This window comes from Sprattus sprattus, assembly GCF_963457725.1.
Source record: "Sprattus sprattus genome assembly, chromosome: 17".
Lineage (NCBI taxonomy): Eukaryota > Metazoa > Chordata > Actinopteri > Clupeiformes > Clupeidae > Sprattus > Sprattus sprattus.
This window is the reverse complement of record NC_137915.1, coordinates 18,863,756-18,887,206: the sequence shown is the minus strand read 5'-3', so window position 1 is coordinate 18,887,206 and position 23,451 is coordinate 18,863,756. Positions and strand designations below refer to the sequence as shown.

The following is a 23,451-nucleotide window of genomic DNA, read 5'->3' as shown; positions in this document are numbered from 1 at the left end:
GTGTGCGCGTGTGTGTATAATTAATAACCACATCGTTTTTGTCTGTTTTCCATCTTTTCAGTTTCACATTTACAAATGAAGCATGTATGTATTGTAAGAGTATAAATGTTTTGATGTTTTGGTCAGGCTAAGCTACTGGTGTTTCTATCTTTCAGAGCAAGTATAAAGAGGCAGGGAAGAAGGAGGCGTCCACATCTCTGTACTCAGTGCTCCCTGAGACTCTGGACACACAGCACGCCAAAGAGGCCTCAGCGCTGCAGAGTGAGGTATCTAAAACTCTCTTATCTATACCACTCTATTTTATCACACACACACACACACACACACACACACACACACACACACACACACACAAACACTCACACACAGTCTTAAATTACATCCAGCAAATAAATGGAAATTGACAAATTCATTATAGAGTAAAATGTTCCTAATGCACGCACAAATCCTGCTACTCTCTCACTCTTTCTCTGGCATGCTCTAATAAACACAGAACATTGAGGGAAATGCATGCATTGGATTACAGAAGGATGTGACATGTTCATTATCTTCTCTCACACACACACACACACACACACACACACACACACAAACACACACACACACACAAACACACACACACACACACACACACACACACACACACACAATCACACACACACATTAACACATGCACACACACACACAAACCACCCCAAAATATCACAAACCTATAAATAATAGCACCAATGAAACCAATTCACCAGCCATCTTCTATGTCAGAGAGCTGAAGCCATCTCCTCTCTTCTCTCCCTCAGAAAAAGTATAAGGAGGACGGGAAGCGCGTCCTCTCCACCAGTCTCTACTCTCAGCTCCCACAGACCATCGACACACAGTTTGCTGCCATGGTCTCGGACCGGCAGAGTGAGGTAAGACTTTCCCGGAACTTTCTCTAGAGTGTTCAGACAGGCTATAGTTACATGTTTGAAGGCAAATGACTGTGAGAGCAACTGAACTGTGAAGCTCAGCTGTAAGAATACTTGTATAGGCAACCGTTATCCAACGATTATCCACCACGACAAAGGCTAGAGGTAAAGACTTGTTCAGAAAGGGGACTCAGCAGTGACCACTAGTGTTGCCTATACATTTTATCTTTCAATTGAAGTCCAAGTACACTGAGCTCCAGAAGTGTCCTGGTTTGACTTGACTTGGAATGATAATGAAATGGCTAAAGTGATGCAACTGGGATGAAACTTGGGATTTTTTTGGATGAAAGCTACAGTCTCACTGGCTCCTCTCCCCTTCCGCAGAATAAGTATAAAGAGGAAGGCAAGAAGAGCATCAACAGCTGCATCTACTCTCAGCTCCCGGAAACCACAGAGATCCAGTTCGCTAAAACCGTTTCTGAGATGCAGAGCAAGGTGCGTCGCCTCAAATAATTCAACATCTTGCATTTCATTATACGATAATAATTTCCAGCCTCTGTGCCTAATGACTTAACAGCAGGTTCACCAGTCAGCACCTGGCGAGCTCAGCTTCTAATCACAGCACTTCACTTTTCCAAACATTTTTCTCTCTTTCTCTCTGAATCACTCATTCACTCACTTTCCCTCCCTCCCTCCTTCCTTCAGTCAGTCAAGGCACATTCAGTGCTGGCCCCTAAGAGGCTTACGTAAATGCTCCCCGGTGCCTTTAAAGATTGATCTGCTGAAGGCCATAATAATTAGACTGTCTTTGCCACTTCCTCTTCTACTGGGGAGGAATTTCCCCATAAAAGACCCCCCCCCCCCCCCACACACACACACACACACACACACCTCTTTCTTCACACCTCTCCTTTGCTGCGTTTCAGACCAAGTACAAAGAGGCCGGAAAGAAAGAGATCTCCAGCTCTCTCTATTCTCAGCTGCCCGTGACCATGGAAACCCAGCACGCCAAAGACGTCAGCCAGATCCTGAGCGAGGTAGACAAACAAACCCCACCGCCCCCACCGTCCCCGTCCCCGTCCCAGCCACAGAGCATTTGGTCACGGTCAAGAGCTATATGCCTTTAAGGCTTTGCTACAGGTGGATCGGATGATGGGTTGTTGCACTGAATCAGTTGCATGTTTGCACAAACACTTCAAGCGTCCCTATAAGCATCTTTTGGTAATAAGAAAAGTGCTATATAAGTCTGCGTTATTATTATTACTATTATTATATACAGAGGACACTGTGTAGACACTGCATACAGTGCACATAACATACAAACGGATGCTAGGGGAACACGTTGGCTATGCAAAGATTTTAGATGAACTGTGCTCAGCATATCTGCCGTTGCGCTCTTTCCTACACCAATGTTACCACCACATATAAATATGCACACACTTGTCACCCATACATAATAAGACTTATCTGAGATATTTGTATGCATGCGCTTTTATTTGTTTGTAGCCTATATATTTTAATATTTGACTAATATTTGTTCTCTAGAACAAAAACAAAGAAGGTAGGAAAGAAATCAACTCTTGCCTGTACTCCCAACTCCCTGAAACCAATGAGATTCAGTTCGCCAAGAGTGTCTCTGAACTCCAGAGTGAGGTAAGCTCGCTACTTCTGTAACTCGCCTCATTTGCCATGGCTAGTCAGTCCATGTCCACACTGTGCAAAATAAAGACAATAACTAGATGAACTGTATCTGCATTATGGAGTTGATGTATAGGTTTAAACCTCACCATCCTCTGCTGGCCGGTTCTTCCATCAGAATAAATATAAACAGAAGGGCAAAGAGGAGAATTGTACCAGTCTGTTCCACCAGCTGGCAGAGACTCCAGAGATGCAGTTTGCCAAGCAGGTTTCAGAGGTCCAGAGCCAGGTAAGGTATGAGCGTATGTAGTGTATGTAGTGTGTAGTGTATGCATAGTGTACGTGTGTGTGTGCGTGTGCGTGTGCGTGTGCGTGTGCGTGTGCGTGTGCGTGTTTGTGTGTGTCTGTGGCAGAGGGATGTCTAAGCTTCCATCACCTCCAACAAATTATAGCTATGCCATGTGTTAATGTTTGTGTGACCTACGTCAGCATGTCCTTTCTGTAATTGCATGCCGGTAAGAAATATATATCACTCAGCTGTAAACACTGAGGCCTGTTAGTTGTCCTCATACAACTCAGCAGTGGATGAGGACATGCAAATGTGAAAATATCCCTCTGGTGTATGTTTGAACAATGCAGATGAATTTTGAAGTATCCGTCTTGCATTGTGCCAATCCAGACCAGAATGTTTGATATTTTACATGCATTCTCCCTTTCTCTCACTCTATTCTCTCTCTCTCTCTCTCTCTCTCTCTCTCTCTCTCGCTCTCTCTCTATATCTTTATCACATGCTCTTTCTGTCTATCTCTCGCTCTGTCTCTTTCCCTATGTCTCTCTCTCTCTCTCTCTCTCTCTCTCTCTCTCTCTCTCTCTCTCTCGTGTGGCCCATTGTCTTTTGCTTTTTTCAGCAAAAGTACAAGCGAGACACGCTGATGGAGATGTCGAGCTGCCTGTACGCACAGCTTCCCCAGACGGCTGAGACCCAGTTCGCCAAAGAGCTGGCACAGACAATGAGCGAGGTCTGCCTCACTTGGGGCTCTCCACTAACCGTGTGCCTCTTCCTCACTAACCAACAAGTCAGTCACTAACAGTGAGGATCCCCAGAGCATGTCACCCAGGTTTGGACAGTCTATTTTAAGTGGGTAAGGACATAAGGGAAAGACCTAGAAAGAGTTTGGGAATTTCATTATATATATATATATATATATTTCCCTTTGTTTGTTGAGTTATTTGCCAGTTCTTTTTGCAGTGTAAACTTTATTTTACAGTTTGTTTCTTTCAGTCAAGTAGAGTTCATTAAACAGTTAGACTATTTTCTGTGGGCTTTTCTGATGCAATATTTCTGATGCGGTTTTGTGTGTTTCAGACTAAGTACAAAGAAGGGAAGAAGGAGATGGCTAACTCTCTGTATGCCCAGATGGCTGAGACAAGTGAGACACAGCATGCCAAAGAGCTATCCCAGCTCTACAGCGAGGTACACACACACACACACACACACACACACACACACATACACACACACACACACACACACTTGAGTACTTTGATATGTATCTTATGCTCAAACACAAAAACACACCACAAACTCGGTGAAGGAGCAGTTAAAGGACGCATACAGTATAATTGTGTGCAATATTTATATATGTTTTAATCATGGATTCTCTTAGTGATAATGAAGTCATCTCTTTGCAGAAAAGCTACAGGGAAGGTGGCAAGAGAGACACAGGACCCTATCTGTATGCTCAGATGCCTCAGACCATAGACACTGTGTTCGCTAAAGAAGTGGGCAAGCACCAAAGCCATGTAAGAACCTTGATCCCGCCTCCTATTTTATGTTTGAATTTCTTATTTTAGAATTCCTGAACTAGCTGAATAATTAACATTATATTAACATTAGTTTATTGCTATGCTGAGCTCAAGCTAAATACTTCCTTGAATTTCAGCATCATTCCGAATGTCAATAAATCCCCAGGCTGTATGTTATGGGTAAATGTTTTTTTTTTTTTTCATGTCACAGCTGGTCTAAGAACCAAAAAACAGCATCATATAAAATGAGATAGGATAAACTGCTCCCCTCAGCAGAGAGTGTGTGTTTGTGTGGGTGGGAGTGGGAGTGTGTGTGTCCCCTAAGTAAGGTCCAGGTGGCAAATATAGGCGGTAATGAGAGCGCTGTGATGCTGTTGTGCCTGCCAGCACGCCCAACACACCACACACACACACACACCACACCACACACACACATACACCACACACACACACACACAGAGACGCGGGATGTCTGCAGGGATGAACACATATGTACTAACCTTTGAAATACACGCTTCTTTACACACATTTACGAACACAGACACACATGCAGGCGTACTGCAGAGCTTTATTTGTATATTTTGCTAATTGTATGGATGAATTGTGTGCATCCCACACTTAAACATGTTTATTCTTATTTCTATAATATATAAAAGATCATATTTCACTTATATAAAACTCTGAATCAACTCCTCTCCAGGAGAAATAATCATCTGTTAAAATCTGGAAAACCTCTCTTCCAATGTCAATCTGACAATCTGTCATCTTTAATGTTTCTTCATTCCAAGTACATTTGCATACAACTCTTTGCATGTATACACACACACACACACAACCACACACACACACACACACACACACACACACACACACACACACACACACACACTCACACACACACACACACACACATGCACACACTCACAGACAGACACACACACTCTCTCACAGACAGACACACCCATCTCCCCCGGCTCTGAGCTCCAGATTGGGGTATTGGGGTGCTAGGCCATGCGTGAGAGGTGAAACAGCTATGTGCTGCCTGGAGGCTCAGTGACTGACCTACTGCCCCTCTTACCCTCAGCTTCCAGACAGCCCAGATGAGCTTTTACACACTCACACACACACTCTTAGACACACATATTACATACAACCCCCCCCCCCCCCCCCCCCCCCGCACACACACACACATATGCACGTCCCCTGGATTTGAACTTGGTGATGCGTTCATTTGAGCGGCACTTAGTGCAGTCTGAGGTTAGACTTTTATGTGCCTTTAGTCAGTCAGGGGTTTACTCTGCTTAGGTCAAGTTCACCTTTGAATTTGTTGTTCTTTTGTGTTTTATTGTTGTGTTTTGGTGGTTTTATTCTGTTTTGTTACCAATATACAGTATATCTTTTATGTTTTAATTTATTTTTCTCTAATCCATCCTCTTTTTATTACTTTTTTGTTTTGCTTGCTTATGTTCATTTTTATATTTAAACAATTTACTTTTCCTATCTTTTCTCATTTAATATTTTAATTGTATATGTTTTCTAATCTCTTTCATCTTATCTAATCTAAACATTGTTTGATTAACCTCAACTTAAAAGCACATTGGTGCGACTCCTGTTGTTTTTAAATGTGCTATGTAAATAAATGTGACTTGAGTTGACATACACACACAAACGATCACACGCACACGCACACCTACACACACACACACACACACACACACACACACACTCATGTGCACACACACACACACACACACACACACACACACACACACACGCACACACACACACACACACACACACACAGCCTGGTACCCAGTGATGTTCCCCTCTACGGCTGCACACTGAATTCTCTGTGCCAGGATCATGTGAAGTGTTAGTGTGTGCATGTCTGGCTGAGGCTGTTTACCAGTGTGCTGAGACCGGACACACACTTATTAATTGATTGCCCTTACTGGCTCACTGAATCTGCCATTTGCTGTTTGGTTGCCTCAGCATTGTACTGTCCTTGTGAGGTGTCAGTGTGCCCTTGCACTAAGAATGTGTGTATGTGTGTCTGTCTATCTTTCTGTGTTTTGCCTTTGTGTCTCAGGATGGTCCATATAATTTAGTTTGACATCAGGCACTCACGTTCAGTATAACAGCTCCATGTTAAATAATTTAACCCATTACAGAATTACACACACTCCATTAAATTTGCTGTGTCACTGTGTGTGTGTGTATGTAAAAAGTCTTTATTATGTCCCCCCTGTGTCTTCACAGAAACTGTACACAGAGAAGTACGAGGCAGAGAAAGGAAAGGCCAGCTATACCAACATGAAGACCCTACCTGACGTTGAGCATGCCATGGAGGTCAACAAGAAGCAGAGTGAGGTAATTACCCACCATGCAATGGGGTTTTACACTCAGAAAAGATGACACAAACTGTCTGCCGGCTACCAGCCAATCAATACATCTGGCTCATGCATTAGATTTCATTATCAGGACTGGTGGACAAATGAGGCCAGTGACCCTCCCAGCTGGAGTTAATGAAATTGAAAACCGATTACAACATGCCTGTCTTTACACAGTTTTATAACTAGTATAGACTAACGATTATTCATTAAATTAATTACACAATGTCCAGTAGTGCATGTGATTTTCTTTCATATACTTATATCCTAACCTCAATTATGCACAAACGCTGCTCCTAGAGTTAGAATCCAGTACTGCAGCATGTTGAAAGCCCAGAGCAGGACAGTGAGTCGACTGTAACTAGGACCAATATGCATGTGATGGTGTCCCAGTTAGTCCTGGTGATGTGCATCCATAGTGACATCCCTGATATGAACAATGCACCCCGGGGGCCTGTGAGGCTCTCTAGGGTATACAGTGAGAGAGGCAGGGCCATGGCCACGCTCCAGCATCAGGCGGAGCATTTGTGTAGAGTGGCTACAGGCGTCCGTACTGAGGTCCATTTCTGTCATTGCATTACAATTGCACAATGCCACATTACATGACTTTACATTACGCTGCACTGCATTTCTACCCACTCCTAAAGACCTCATCCACTTCCAACCACTAATGAAACAAGACAAGTGGGGTTGTAGATTGACTCTAATGCCAGCGCTTAATGCAGTTATCACTAGGTGAGGGAACAGGATCCTTTTTGTCATGACCCCCGTGTCTCCTGACTGACTGCTGTGAAGTCATCTGAAACCGGGACTATGGGAGAGCAGTGCATGGAGACCATCTGCTTGTCCACCGACTGTAGCCCAGCTGCGGCTAATTATCAGAGCTGCACGCACAGATCGATATCTCTAATTGTTTCATGCCATTAGATAAAGAAGCCCTCCTGCTGTGAGGCCAGTGCCCTGAATGTGTGGAAGCTAGTAGACATGTGAACTGAGAATAAGTTTTTGTTTCATGTATTTTTTTGTGGGTGTACTTGTTGGGTATGATATAAGATAATATTAAAATATTTTTATATATTAGCAGAAATGTGAGAGAGATTAGTGGTCTTTTTGTAGGTGAAAGTAAACGTCTGTATTTATGATTCATTTGGATGGAGATACAGTGCAGTGCAGCAGCATAGCATGCACATGATGTCACAAGTGGCATGTGTTGTTGACATATTTAATGCTGTAATGTTTTTGTCATCAGCTGGAGTATAGGAAGGGAAAGCAGGACATGCATACATTCAGTGAAGTGGTGGACAGACCAGACATACGCAATGCCACGGAAGCATCCAAACTGGCCAGTAATGTAAGTCTGTGTGTGTGTGTTGCTGTGTGTGTGTGTGTGTGTGTGTGTGTGTGTGTGTGTGTGTGTGTGTGTGTGTGTGTGTGTGTGTGTGTGTGTGTGTGTGTGTGTGTGTGTGTCTGTGTGTGTGTGTGTGTGTGTGTGTGTTACTGTGTGTATGTTTGTGTGTGTGTGTGTGTGTGTGTGTGTGTGTGTGAGCGTGTTGGTACACATTTTAATTTGTGTGCTTCTGCATGTGTGTGTGTGTGTGTATTGCTGTGTGTGTGTGTGTGTGTCTGGGTGTCTGTGTGTGTGTGTGTGTGTGTGTGTGTGTGTGTGTGTGTGTGTGTGTGTGTGTGTGTGTGTGTGTGTGTGTGTGTGTGTGTGTGTGTGTGTGTGTGTGTGAGAGAGAGTGTGTTGGTACAAATATTAATGTGTGCTGCTTTATGTGTGTGTGTGTGTGTGTGTTTAGGGGGGTGGTTTCCTTGTGTTAGTCAGTGTGTATAGGGTGTAGATAGAGGGAGTGTGTTGGTGGCATTCATAAAACTTTAAGCACCTCTGCTCCTACACCACCCAGCTGTTCTGTCTTGCATACAGAATAACCATAATGGAAAAGAAAGCCTGCATCATTACTGCATCACTCTAAATGAGCAGCAAAGCTGCTGGGTTGGTTTTAGATTTCATGTCTGTTTTTTTAGATTTCATGAGAAGCTGAACACAACCGCCCACATATACAAAATCCCATCAGGTTCAAGGGTGAAACTTAGAATACAGTTGTGTTTTGTGGTGTACTATTTCTGGTTTGTTTCAGAGCTATATTCATGTTTAAAATTAATTTACATGCATTTTGCCGACAGTTTCATCCAAAGTGATGGGTATAAAACTTGACCAGGTGAAGCGTTAACAACAGAGTAACTTACCCTCTTGCTCTATCTCTCTCTCTATCTCTCTCTCTCTCTCTCTCTCTTTCTCTCTGGTCACAGGTGGCATATAAGAGCAAGAGCAAGGCTGAGGCGTACAATACGCAGTCTGTACTGGACAGGCCCGATATCGAGCACGCAAAGAAGACCTCTACTCTGGCCAGTCAGGTATCAAACTCATTACATATGTAGAGAAAACACTGTAACACTGGTAAACACACTAAGAGAAAACACTGTAACACTGGTAAACACACTTAGAGAAGGCACTGTAACACTGGTAAACACAATAAGAGAAAACACTGTAACACTGGTAAACACACTTAGAGAAAGCACTGTAACACTGGTAAACACACTTAGAGAAAACACTGTAACACTGGTAAACACACTTAGAGAGAACACTGTAACACTGGTAAACACACTTAGAGAAAACACTGTAACACTGGTAAACACACTTAGAGAGAACACTGTAACACTGGTAAACACACTTAGAGAAAACACTGTAACACTGGTAAACACACTTAGAGAAAACACTGTAACACTGGTAAACACACTTAGAGAGAACACTGTAACACTGGTAAAAGCAACCAACAGGATGGTTTAGTCCTCCTCTTTATCACACACCACAGTTGTGCTGCTAGCGTAAAACAAGAGAAGGATGCTAACAACAACAGTGTTGGGTTGAGGCAGATTAGGGCGCATGGTTTAAGACCATGTGACTTCTTCAGTGGAATTCCATTTTAAATCGACCTTTCACTATTCTCATTTGCAACGTATAAGCTATCACATGGCTAAGGTTTATAGTCACCCCTAATGGAGGATTAAAGCCAAGTGTTAATTATGTCAGTAATTATGGGCCAAAAGCAGACATGGTGGGGTTGGATTGCTCTTTCTCTCTCTCTCTCTCTCTCTCTCTCTCTCTCTCTCTCTCTCTCTCTCCCACTCGCTCTGTGAGAGCCAGGAGCTGAGTCATCATAACCGCACAAACAGCAAGGTGCACTGGTGACTAAGCACAGCTGAAATGTCTGATTGTGTGCTGTCTGTCTTTCCTTTATTCCCATTTTTTTTATTTGTATGTTCTTTTCATCTATTCACTGCTGCCGGATTCTTCTTCCCACATGTTCTCTCTCAAAACTTTCTCATTCAATCTATTCACTGTCACTTGTCTATTACATCTCTGAATGTATCTGTCTGTTTGAGGGGTATTGTGTCTTAACCTACTGTATGTCCTCAGGTGAAATATAGGGAGAAGTTTGACAAGGACCAGAAGGGACAGAAGCACCAGTATAACCCAGGAGACTGTGTGTCCTTCAAACACACTCAGGCAGCCTCAGCCCTCGCCAGCCAGGTGAGTGTGTAGTAAACAGCCATCCACTAGTCTACAATGATACACACTCAGAAGTATAAGTACACCCATATACAGTATAGAAACTAAAGCAAACTTCATATTGTTATGGTATTCAATTTACACACCATTGAAAGCTCTTTGAAACGGTGTTAGCTTAGCATGTTTTATTTGAAGGAGAAATATGAAAGCCAGCAGGCGTAGAGAGTTTGTGTCCAGTGTTCATCATTAGCCGAGTGTGGGCTGAGGGTGAATGTGGGGGGGGGGGGGGGTATTTTCGCACGTTCGCCTCTTTCTCTTACTCATTCATTCAGGTCGCGTTTATTGCCCTTCAAACGCATGTTATTCGTGCCACTTAGCAACCATTTCCCTGGTAACCTTTTACACGCAAATTGAGAGGTTCCAGGGCTGACTAAGGTTGCCCAAACTGCTAATTGCCCTTCTTTGCACAGATATATCAGTGGAAACAGAATTATTCTCAGGGCCATAACAAGGACCCATAAATAAACACATACCACTGTGTGACCTAGAAGTGTTAGGGTAGTCTCACTCTTTATTTCCTTCCTCCCTCTCTCTGATTGGGAATCTTTCTGATGCCCTCTGATGTTTACTCCTCGTGGTGTAAAACTCTGGCCTGTCCAACATTTGAAACGTGCTTAGGGAGCTGCTCTCTTCACTTGCAGTAAAACTGGCCCAAGGTGCTCTACCGTGGTGGCACTCTGCATATTTGGGTGAACTCAGACCCTTTGGGGTCATCCAGAGGCTCGGCTGAGTTGATGCTAAAGGACAGGCTTTCTATGAATCACTGCGTGGGTGGACACCATGGGCTACTGTGTGTTTGGCCACAGGAACACAGGGGCATAGTTGTGTCACTGGGAACTTAAGAGAGTGTTCTTAAGAGAGCTCCTTCAGGGTCATAGGGGTCAAAGCCAAAAGGAAGATGTTTTAGTGATGACAAACTCCCTGTGCTCTTTTGTATGCCGTCTGGGGTGTGTGTGTGTGTGTGTGTGTGTGTGTGTGTGTGTGTGTGTGTGTGTGTGTGTATGTGTGTTGTGTTTTTGCCTGTTTGCACACTGCTGTCTCTGTATGACATGACACAAACTGGCTGTTCTGTGGAAAATATGGAAATACTGTGTGTGTGTGTGTGTGTGTGTGTGTGTGTGTGTGTGTGTGTGTGTGTGTGTGTGTGTGTGTGTGTGTGTGTGTGTGTGTGTGTGTGTGTGTGTGTGTGTGTGTGTGTGTGTGTGTGTGTGTTCATGCTTCCCCTCAGGTGAAGTACAAGAGCGGCCAGAATCAGAACGAACCAGCCACAGATCTGCCTAACCTGCTTCATCTGGGACATGCTCTCCACGCCAGCAAGCTCCAGAGCAATGTACTCCTCCATACTCATCCATACTCGTCCCTACATTCTATACTCATCTCTGCTTTTTTATACTACACACCATTCCCCATCAGTAAAGATCTGCAGTGATGCTGTCTTACCACACAACAGTGACCTTAAAGAACCATACACAGACAGCATCTACAGTTCATCAAACATCACCTAACTCTGTGTATCTATCTATCTATTACTGTAATTGTCCAACACTGCATATTACAGTAGTTACAGCTGTTGCATTCCAGATCCACGCCTACGGCTTTACACCATGACAGGTTCTGAGGGTGCTGTGTGGTCTTTTTTCAGGTTGAGTACAGGAAGAAGTATGAGCAGTCCAAGGGCCACTACCACACAGCTCTGGAGACAGCGGAACAGCTCCACCACAAGGAGAACGCTGTGCTGCACAGTCAGGTCAGTAGCTCACATCACATCGGGAGGGATTCAGTCGGTAAGAGATCGATCTGTCCAAATGAGCAAGAAAGGACTATAAATAATAAGAACATACTTTATACATATCACTCTGCTTTGGTCATGCCAGTTTGCAACAGTATGTATCACAACACTGTACTGACCTACATTGTAGATTCACTGAGGAATTTATAGGAGCTCAGAGTGCAAACATTTTAGACAATTACATGCCATGTAGTCATCTAGTGAATTCTAATAAACACAGCACAAACTCAGCTGTTAATTTAGTAGTGTTTGTAAGGCATGCCTGTATGGGTTGCTTGGGTACGCTGACCCCATCATTCTGTGTGCCACTCAGGTCAAATACAAAGAAGAGTACGAGAAATCAAGAGGCAAGTCCCTGATGGAGTTTGTGGACACTCAGTCCTACAAAATGTCCAAGGAGGCGCAGAAAATACAAAGTGAGGTATGCCATACCATGATGCGATGATATAACAAAACTAGAATAGCACTCACTAAGGTGCACACCCCTGCCACGGCCCAGCAGCCCCTTATAATGTCGCCGGGCGGATCCGCTCCGAAATTCAAAGGGTTCTTCCTTGGCCCACGCTACACCTTTCTACTAAGTTTCATGAAAATCGTGCCAGTAGTTTTTGTGTAATCCTGCTAATAATCACCCAACCAACCACCAAACAAGCGGACGGGGTGAAAACATAACCACCCTGGCGGAGGTAACAAGCAACACTCGGCAGAATGACTAGTGTGTTCAGTGTGCTGCGGAAGCAGCCCTCCCCGCTCACTCGGATGGATGGTACACAGTATGGCATCTGCATGGATGTCTTGAGTGTGCTCGGGTGGGCGTTTGTTCAGCATATTTACCGACAGGGATCGCACTGACCCTCTCCCACACAGCAAACAACCCTGAGATGAAATCCTCAGTAAAAAACAAGTGGCTGCTTTAGAGTCTCCCTGCAGCCAAATCGATGTAGTCTTAAATAATATCCTTATTTGTGCTTTTTCCTACATTTACACTATCGTATTGTATCGTATTCTGTGTGCTTCTTCCTAAAATAACACCAGTATTCGATAATTTGTGCTTTGCATTTGCATTTTATCCTTTTGTGCTCTTTGATACAAAAGGGAATGTACTGTTTGCATGGCAGCATTGCTTTTGAGACATTGCCCATGTCCTTGTCTTTCTCTTGACTCAGAGGGAGTATCGTAAGGAGTATGAGGACACCGTCCGAGGCAAGGCCCTGCTGGACGTGGACCTCACTCCAGCGTACATCACCGCCCGCAACGCCAGCAGCCTCATTAGTGACGTAAGACCCCTTCAGGCATTCTAAATTCTGCATTCTGAAATCAAACATTGACTGTCTTTAAGAATTAAATTGACACCAAAACTGATTGCTTAATGTTGTGTTATTGGTAACTGCTCTTTGACGAGCAAAAAAGCGATAGAATTATACCAGTGAACACCATGCCTTAATTTGAACCAAACACATCTGGTCACAGAGACCCCACAGTCTGCTCTTCCTCTCCACAGAAAGAGTACAAGAAGGATCATGAGCTGGGGGTGAAAGGGAAGGGAATGACGGAGGAGGACACCCCAGACCTTCTGCGGGTGAAGAACGCCGGGCAGATCCTCAATGAGGTACCGTTTGGCGCTCCTGCTGGTCTGGAGTCAGTCATGCCTCAGCTCTGTGTGATAGAATAGGCTCTATATCATGCCCTAATCCATGATGGGGTATCACACTGTGTTTCCCCTCTCTTGTTTCACGGGCAAACACATTCAGAGAGTACCGCTGTGGTTTACACAATTAAAACATTTCACTGAAGGTTTGCATGAAACAAACATGAGATAACGGCTAGATCTGCTATTTTTGTTCTGGCAAACCTTCAGTTGACGTCACGGTACCTCCTGATAGGTGTGTTTTATTGATGTGACACAGCTGTAACTTAAACCACTGATGAGGACATATTTCTAAAAAAAGAAAAGAAAAACCCAACACTGCCACAGTCTTTCACCTGCTCACACTGCAGACACCCCCCACACACAGCGTGGTGGTGCTGCAGCTCTGATCCCATCCTTGCTCTGCAGAAAGAGTACCGCAAAGATCTCGGGACAGAGATCATTGGCAAAGGTATGGAGATCAGCGCCGGTGTTCTGGAGATCCAGAGAGCCAAGAAGGCCTCGGAGATTAACAGCCAGGTGACTAACTCCTCACACTGTCCTATGAGTAAAGTCACATTCAGTACGTGGTTCACTTTAGCTTGATTACTAGTTGGATGATGAATGACCTCTCTTTTTTTAGAAATACCTTTTACTCAAATTGTCTCACCAAGCATCGCAGGCATGTTTGCAGTACTTTGTCCAAACATTTTTCTCAGGAAAGCCACGGGCCTGCTTAGTGCACACAGTAGATGTACAGACCAGTTCAGTAGTTATGGCTGGACTTCTACATCATTTTACTTAGTCAACCTCCACAACCTTCTTGTCTCTTCTCCTGACTTTTGCAGAGAGAGAAAGGCACTTTCACGTACTGCTCAGATATCTTATGATGGCATGTTTTGGGACACTCAGAATTAGAAATATTTCATTAATCCCAGAGGGCAAATTGGGAAATGTTCCAGTTGCTCACATTCTAGAATATCATAAAGAAATTATAAGGAAGACAATAAATAGCACCAATAAGTCTTATCTAAAGAATACAATCTGAGGAGTATAGAAATATAAAAGAGCAGTCACTTCATTTGAATTATGATATAAGTGTTCTTAATCTGCTCTGTGAGATATCCTGCCCATGTGTAGTGTGTAAATGAGAGCATAACGCGTAGGATGAGTTAAGAGTTTGGGGTTGAATAAGATTATTGCATAATGGAGCGGTTGGAGGAGAGTGCTATGCTTCAGGCACACCCATACAGAAACACAGAGCTTGTGCTCCACTACCTCATGTTGGGCTGATTTGAGTCAAGTTGTGTATGTGTATGTGTGTGTGTGCTCGCGTGTGAGTGTGCTTGCGTGTGTGTGTGTGTGTGCGTGTGCGTGCGTGTGTTCGCGTGAGTGTGTGTGTGTGTGTATGTGTGTGTGATTCATACAATTCTGTGTGTGTGTGTTTTAGCTGAACTATAAGCAGAAGGAGCAGCTGAAAGAGAACATGTACGGCACAGTGACTGACACCCCTGAGCTCCTGCATGCTGCCTACCTGAAAGACGTATACAGTCAGGTGAGCTGTCAGTCACTCTTCTGCCCCTCCCTCAAGCGCCCCCTACTGGACACCTCTCAGAGTGAAATAGAACTCAGCGGTCACCTTGACAAAGAGACCGGTGGGATCAAGCACCAGAAATCAAATATTTATCCAGGTGCACTAAAAGGAAAACAACCTGTAACAAAGGCACTGACTTGTATCAAACTGGGCCTCATTAGCATCCATGCGGCATAGATCAGCTAAGGTGTTTAAGACAGTAAGAAAAAACCCTGATGGAGTCACCAAGTGACAAATTCACCATAAGTTCACTTTGAATGTGTGTGTGTCAGTTCACAATGTGCTTGCACTGACAAACAGACCTGTTCAAAATGGCAGTACAGTTATAAGATGTAACCTCATATGACCTTGACATGTACATGTTCAAATGTGTGCTGTTTTATTTACCACACACACCACACAAAAAAAACATCTGTTGCTGAAACTAAAGAGACTTTGTCCTCTTCGTAGAAAAAATACAAGGACGAGGCGGAGAGACTGAAGGGCACGTATGCTGCTGTGTCTGACACCCCAGAGATGGAGAGGGTGAAGACCAACCAGAGGAACATCAGCTCAGTGAGTAGAGCCCTGGGTTAGCCTGACAGACTCCCATCATAGCCCACACAGCACTCTGTGACCTCATGTCAACTTCAACCACATCTCCTGCAGCGCAGACAGATCGATACCACTGGGGCGCTAACCAGACCACCACCTCTAAGCTGCCTACAATTAACTTAACAATAGGGACTATAATATAACTGTCATATCAGTAACATTTGAAGATAACTGTAACTTTAGTTAGAGAACACCCTCTAACATTAGTCCCTAGATACTGTTTCTATCATTAAGTATTGGTGATGATTATGTGTGTCGTCTGTTCTGATCAGATGATTAAATTTTTAGCCCAAAAGAAAACGGTTTCTTTTCACAGGAAAATATTTGTAATGGTCCATTCTTTGTTAACTCTATCCTGACATTTGTTCGTTGTGGGCCATAGTTAAAGGGTTTAGCACACGCGAAAGTTTCCCTCTTTCTGTGATTCTAAGGCTAACATCAATTAAATTGATTGCTAGTAATGGATTTTGTCTGCGCCGAAAGTCATTTCAACGGCCATGTCTGTTCCCTCACAGTTCAGCCTGTGTGCATCAATGAATGTCCCTGCCTAACCCTTTACCTGTGTGTGTGTGTGTCTCTTCTGTGTGTATTTGTGTCTGTACATGTGTCTGTACACGTGTGTGTGTATATGTGTGTGTGTGTGTGTGTGTGTGTTTGTGTATGTCTGTGCAGCTGAGGTACACATGGGACTCGAAGCTGATGAGAGGACTGATGTCCTCTGTGACAGAGACACCTGAGATCGTGCTAGCCAGGGAGAATGCAAAGAACTTCAGCGATGTGAGTGTTTACTTTGCCCAAAGGGGACACCACTCTCTGTGACTGTCACAGTGAAACGTCCCGTCAGAGTTGTCCCTTTACCCGCATGTAACCCTGTTTGTCCTCAGAGGTCTGTCTCTGTTGGTTTTGCATACACTGCTGGTTGAACCACAGTAGAGTCTCAATGAATGTCACTTTCTGGGTACTGTCCATACTGACTGTCTGTTTATACTGTCCATACTGACGTCAGATGTTTTATAAGTGATGTGATTTCATTTGTAGTTAACATCAAGGAATCATATGTACATACCACCAATGTTTGTGGTACAAGAGATATGACTGTTGTACCCTTTGTACCTGATTGGTTCTCCAGGTGAAATACCGGGAGGGTGTTGGTAGTGGTACCGCAGTGAGGGAAACCCCAGACATGGAGAGGGTCCGCCGGAACCAGGAGAACATCAGCTCAGTGAGAACATCAGCTCAGCGGACACACACACACTCATTAATCTTTGCCTCACTGCGTAACCACCACCTCACTTATAATTTCACTTGAACTCTGTTTTGAAAATTTGAATGTTTTCTTAATGCCAAGGATTGTTCAAAACGGAAGTCTGCCCAGTCCAGTTTTTACTGATGTTTTTTTTTTTTCTTCTCTTCAAGCTGATTTATTATATCATTTCTACTTGGTTATTAACATTTTTTAACATGGAAGGCCCAATTTACCCACACATTTTACGCTCATCAAGCTCCTTCATTCCTTAATCACAACATTAGGGAGGGGGGATTTTATTTTAAAACAAGTCTTTGTAGTTCACCCAGATTCCCGTGCGTTCACAGCAGCCTTGTTTAGATTCACGCACTTCTGTTGAAAACAGTCACGGTTGTCCATCAGATGAGTTGCCCCGTGTGGCCTTGAACTCACCCGCCTAGCAGCTACTTTCACACAGTCACACCGCTCCGAGCCTTGGCCCCCTTCCAGGTCCAGATCCAGTCATTACCGGCCAGTAGAGACCCAGCGCAGCACAATCCTCCATTGAGTGCAGCCGACACTTGGGCCCGGCCAGCTCGGCATCAGGGGGAGTTCTGGTGCCAGTCTGACGGAGCAGGGCCATGGTGTCAGCCCACCCAGACGCTGTTAATGATGAGCCCTGGCGTGGGACTCTAAGAGTGAGGAGGCCCCTCCTCCTGGATCCTCTGTGATGGAGGAGGTCACCGGCCCTTTTCGGGATTGTCCTGTTGTGGCTTTTGTGTTGCAGTTGTTTTGTACTAAATGTGGCTTCCTTGGGGAATCACAGACTCATACACATTGTTGTTCACTGGAGAGCTAGGTCTCTAAATATCATGGGCTCCTTTTGTCCGGTAGATCACCAATAATACAATGACTCTGCTGTTGCTCTTTGTGTTGCAGTTTTTGCATCTGAAACTTTGTCCCAACATACTCAAAATACACAGATTACTATTTAGTGAGGACTGTGTGTCAGTACATCAAGGTTGTTCTGACCCTGTTGTTGCACCGGTATTGCTATTTTCCATTATGAAACAGTGCCCTCTCTTAAACTCATAGGCACTGGCTGATACATAACACAAAATAGAATGACAGCATTTCAAACACTGATGTTCTTCTTGACTAAAAAGTGGACGCAGAAATATCTTTGAAATGAAGTTCCTGCCACGCTCTGTTAGGAGGTCAAATATAAAATCTTTGTTCTAGATACCCTTGAAAAAGGCTGTATACTGTTTTACCGCATCGTGTGTGATGTTCATTGAGCATTTAGATAGTTGTTTGGGTTCACAGGCCTTAATATACTGCTGTATTGTAAATGTTTTATTTCATGTCCACAGGTGAAATATAAGAAGCCGGCGGGGCAGGCCACCAATGTCGGGATGACCCCGGAACTGGAGAGGGTGAAACAGAACCAGGAGAACATCAGTTCGGCAAGTGTGCACCTGCATGGCCAGCTCCCAAGGATGAGTTGAAAACTAGTCATTTTTTTCTGTGGAAACATGATATAAGAAGCCTTAAAAGGCTCTGTAGGGATCATTCAAGTTAAGGGGATTTCCAAATCTTTGTGTAGAAAAGGTTACAGTACATGAATACAATTCTTACAAGACTATACATTTTGAGGTATAATGGTAAGTTTTGGTGTTTTTATATACTTGGCACAGGGGGGATAGTGTGTAAAGATCATCATTCATGGTTTATGTTGTCTCTCTTTTCTCTCTTTCTCTCTCTTTATTTTTCTCTAATCCTCCCTCAGATAAAGTACCAGAAGGATCTGCAGGAGGTGAAAGGGCGGTTCTGCTCAGAACTGGACACACCCGAAATGAGGCGTGTCCGCAAATCTCAGAACAACATCTCCATGGTAGCGTGCCGGTCACCATGACACGGTTGCCACGGATATAACACTACTCACCCTCACCCTGAGTGGTCGTGTTGCACCTCCTGTCTATGTGAACTGGTACACACACCTACTGTCCACTGCTGACTGGAAAAGCAGTAACTGTCGCGGCCAGTAACTAATGCCTTGTGTATATTTACACACTAATAATTAATAAAGTTTTCTGCCTTGTGTCCAGTGTGGAGTTTTTTGCTCTCTGACCAAAAGCACCCCTTGCGTTATGTGTGTGTGTGTGTGTATGTGTGTGTTTGTGTATGTGTGTCCTAATAAATCGAGAATGATGGTTATGTTGTTCTTTATGTTCATTGTACCGTGCTCCTCCTTTAGGCCAAGTACCATGAGGACTTTGAGAGGGCGCGGGGTCGGGGCACTACCCCGGGCCTGGAGGATCACATGGGCATGGAGCGTGGGCACCCACACCACCACCACCACAACAACCAGGTGATGAGCGATGCAGCCTACAAAGGCGTGCACCCACAGGTGGTAGAGATGGACCGTAGACCGGGCATCAATGTAGGTTAGTGTCCTTTTACATCCACAAGCAGTAAACGCCTACCAGTCTCTCTCTCTCTTTTATTCTCTCTCTCTCATTCTCTTTATCTTTTTTTTTAAATGTTCTCTTTCTCTGACTTTCTGTCTCTTTCTCTCCTCTCTTTATCTACCCTTTCCTAGCCTTATCAGCTTTCCTTCCACCTATCATTCCTACCTTTCCTCTCTGCTTTTCATATCCATTTTCTATCCTTTGTTTGTACCTCTTTATCCTTTGCTCTTCCCTATTTCCTGTCATCGCTGTTATTTCTGTGAAGACTTGCAGGTGTGGCGCACTGATCCTGGGTCCATCTTTGATTTTGACCCAGTGGAGGATAACATTCAGTCTAAAAGCCTGCAGAGACTGTCTGGTACTGCTCTCCCTCTCATTTCAGTCACTTTATTTATTGACATAAGCACTTATCAGTCATTTTATATTTACAGTATAGTGTGTGAGTCCTTGTTTTGATGTGTGTGTGTGTGTGTGTGTGTGTGTGTGTGTGTGTGTGTGTGTGTGTGTGTATTATCGATGTGCTGCTTGTTCTTGCCATACAGCAACACATCACCATATTGTATTACTTTATTTGTGCATTTAATCAAATGAGCTTGCACTGCACCACAAGTGCAGGTTGCTCTGCCAATTCCAGACTAATATAACTCTTTGTGTGTAATCATAAACACTCATGGATGTCATTTCACCTTTGTCATCTACATTTCTTACCTTACATTAGAATTCCTCTAAAGTCTTTTTTTTCCATTCTGTCCATCACCTGTCCTGACTCCTCCTGCTCCTGTGGCCTCTTCCCGTCTCTTGCTCTCTCTCTCTGTCTCGCTCTGCGGTGCTTCCCGCTTATCTGCTGCCCCCTGATGGTGGCCGTGCGTCAGGTCGGGCCAGTCGCCTGAGCAGGCAGCAGTCGCAGCAGTCGCAGCAGTCGCTGCCCTCCCAGGCCCAGTCTGCATGCAGCTCCGTTGGCTCAGAGCTGTGGGACAGGAGCCTGTCTGTGTGCAGTAGCAGCTCCACTCTGCAGTCCCAGCAGGACAGAGGTAGCGCTGATAGCACAGGGTTGCGCTCAGAAAGGGATAGGTGCAGTGTGTTGTCCAGATATAATTTATAGGTCATCCCTGTACTAGAAAGTGATACATTAAAAGACTACGTTTCCCAGGATTTCTGTCTACTGTCTGTAAGCAGAAGAAAAGCAACATAAACAGCCTAAAGTAAATAGAAATATTGAAAAATAAGTTATTTATCATTCAATTGTTTATCAGCCTAGAAACATTTTGGTTGTGGTTTTGGAACATGCATGGATAGGAGTGCACAGAAGTTTGTCACCGTATTCCACAGTATCCACAGTCATGTTAATTCTCCAATAGCTAACTGTGCTGCTTTGGACATTCCTCTCTCACTCTGGCTATTTTTCATAATGCATGCTTGATTTTTTTTGCACTTGCATTCTATCAGGTATGCAGGGATTACGTACTTTGCATACTTTACATACTTCAGATATGGCATTACACTATTACAACCATCCCATGTGGGGTCACATTTGCAACATTAGTTTGCATTGTGAAAAAGGACCACCATCACCATAGCCGTCCCTCTCACTAAAGTGCAAATTGAATTACAGGCACCCCTGGAATGCAGTGGAATAACTCGACTGCTCTTCTCTCCCACAGCATGCTTATCGTATTACCCCAAATAACTTAGTCTTGCTTTAATAAGAAGTTCACAGGTCAGCCCCACCGGGAGTCCTTTGGATTTTGAGGTGTTTGTCCACTGTCCTTCTCTTTAACCATTTTTATCGCCATGCTTCTTGACCCACAAAAACTGTTACACACTTGCAGTTTGATGAACACTACATACTGTATGTGCCTTTTAATGAAGACCTAACACAGAGATGTGCTGATGTGAAGATAAACCACCTCTTCCACCACCTGTCTTGGCCTGCCGGATGTCACACCTTTGTGTCCTGGTCCCTTCTAAACCCACTACACTTCAACCCTCACCCCCTCATATCTCTCAGCTGTATTTCTTTTTTTGACCCCCAGTCCCTGTTCTTCCAGGCGCGTACCACCAAGGAGGACAGCACCAGGGGTACTACATGCACCAAGGCAGCATGTCCTCAGTGAGGTCTGTCCAGTCCCCCCCTCAATCTGCACCCATGGTGAGTCTCAATGCACGGCAGGAAAACATATATTTTTCTTTCACACTGCTGAATACTCAGGAATGTCTATCCAATATACTTATTTACACTATGTTGTGCTACAGCTTAATTTGTGTGGTGAGCACTACTGGTGTAAAATATAGAGAGTTGTTTCAATGTCTTTTGACAACAGTTCAGTTGCAACTGTATTTATGGAACACCAGGTATTGTTCCACATGAAAAATATGTAAATGTAAAACAAATCTCAAGTAGAGATATCATCTGTAGCCAGCAGCAGTTAACCCTAACCCTGCCATCTCTTCCACTTTCAGAGAGTGTACCGCGCGCTCTACGACTACGCTGCCCAGGACCACGATGAGGTGTCTTTCCGCGATGGCGACGTCATCATCAATGCCCAGCCCATTGATGAGGGCTGGATGTACGGCACGGTTCAAAGGACCGGCAAGTCTGGCATGCTACCCGCCAACTATGTGGAGTTCTTCAATTAGAGGGGAGGGCCTGGTCCTTTTGGGGGGGGGGGGGGGGGGGGGAGGGGTGGGCATGCCTTCCCCTAAACCCCACCCCGGCCCCATCCAAGCTGAGGGCACAATAGAAGTCCTGGGTGGCTAAGGAGTCAAGTGCATTCTAGTTCCGAGAAACATTGCAGCCATAATTCTAGGTCCGCTGTTTAGATCTTTATGGGCATAACCTGGACAAGTATTCCGCTCCTCCTGTGCCACATATTAATACACATCTTGCTTTACAAAACTGTGATTCAGCTATGGGTAAGGGGATTCAAATGTCATGTTGTTTTTGTCCTGGATAAATAAATTGAAACAGATTATGACAGTTTGTCTTGTTCTACTCAGGTAGTACATTCAGTAATATAAGCAAAGAGAGAGAGAATATGAATATGCGTTGAATGGTAAATAGAATTGACCTGCCCCCAGGACTTCTGTTCGAAGGACAGACCTGCCTTGTTTTATTCCTTTGTGTTTCTATTTTTGTTAACTTTCACATTTAGATGTTGTCACTAATATTTTTTTATTATTGATATTATTATTATTATTATTATATTATGATTTACAAAAAAAGGAAAACCATTGAGTGACAGGCTCCGGGTTTTCCAGTAAGATGGTCTGCAAACAATAACCTGTTATTTTATTATTAACACTTTTTTTAATTCAATATTGTGTAAGCCAACTCTACAACTGTAGTTCAGTGCTGTAGACATGGTAAACAATGTATACTGTCTCATTGACCTTAACTGTTTTGTATGGCTGTATAAAATATGCATGTACAGAATACTAACTGGGATCCATAGTACATTTTCAGAGGCACTGCCCAACTCTATCTAGTGAGTTGCCATTGAATCACTGTCTCCTTCAGTTGTGTTTTATGAAACATGTTGAAGCAAAGTTCCAGCAAGTTGTTTTCTTTCTGTGGCCAATGGCATGAGAAGACCATGAAAAAGATATTTGTGTATATTAGTACTGCTGAATCTCAAGGTTGTTTGGATGAAGAGACTATGATAAGGGCAGTCCAAAATACTCCAGTTATATAAGCAATATATCATTGTGTCACTTATATACATACAGTACACCCTTAAAACCCATGTTTTTGCAGCAGAGTCATGGATAAGATGGATATTGT

The 23,451-nt window shown here is 43.9% G+C and overlaps 1 protein-coding gene across 1 annotated transcript in view; it reads left to right on the top strand.

Annotated features, from left to right (window-relative positions):
• LOC308378031 (LIM zinc-binding domain-containing Nebulette) overlaps positions 1 to 22,307 on the top strand; it is a gene marked incomplete at both ends in the record, with an annotated part of 82,638 nt that extends 60,331 nt beyond the window's left edge. Inside the window, 3 exons of the mRNA XM_080854836.1 lie at positions 19,457 to 19,646; positions 21,704 to 21,819; positions 22,131 to 22,307. Coding sequence (XP_080710962.1) covers positions 19,457 to 19,646; positions 21,704 to 21,819; positions 22,131 to 22,307 — 483 coding nt within the window. The remainder of the gene's footprint in view (positions 1 to 19,456; positions 19,647 to 21,703; positions 21,820 to 22,130) is intronic.
• Positions 22,308 to 23,451: the final 1,144 nt, after the last annotated feature.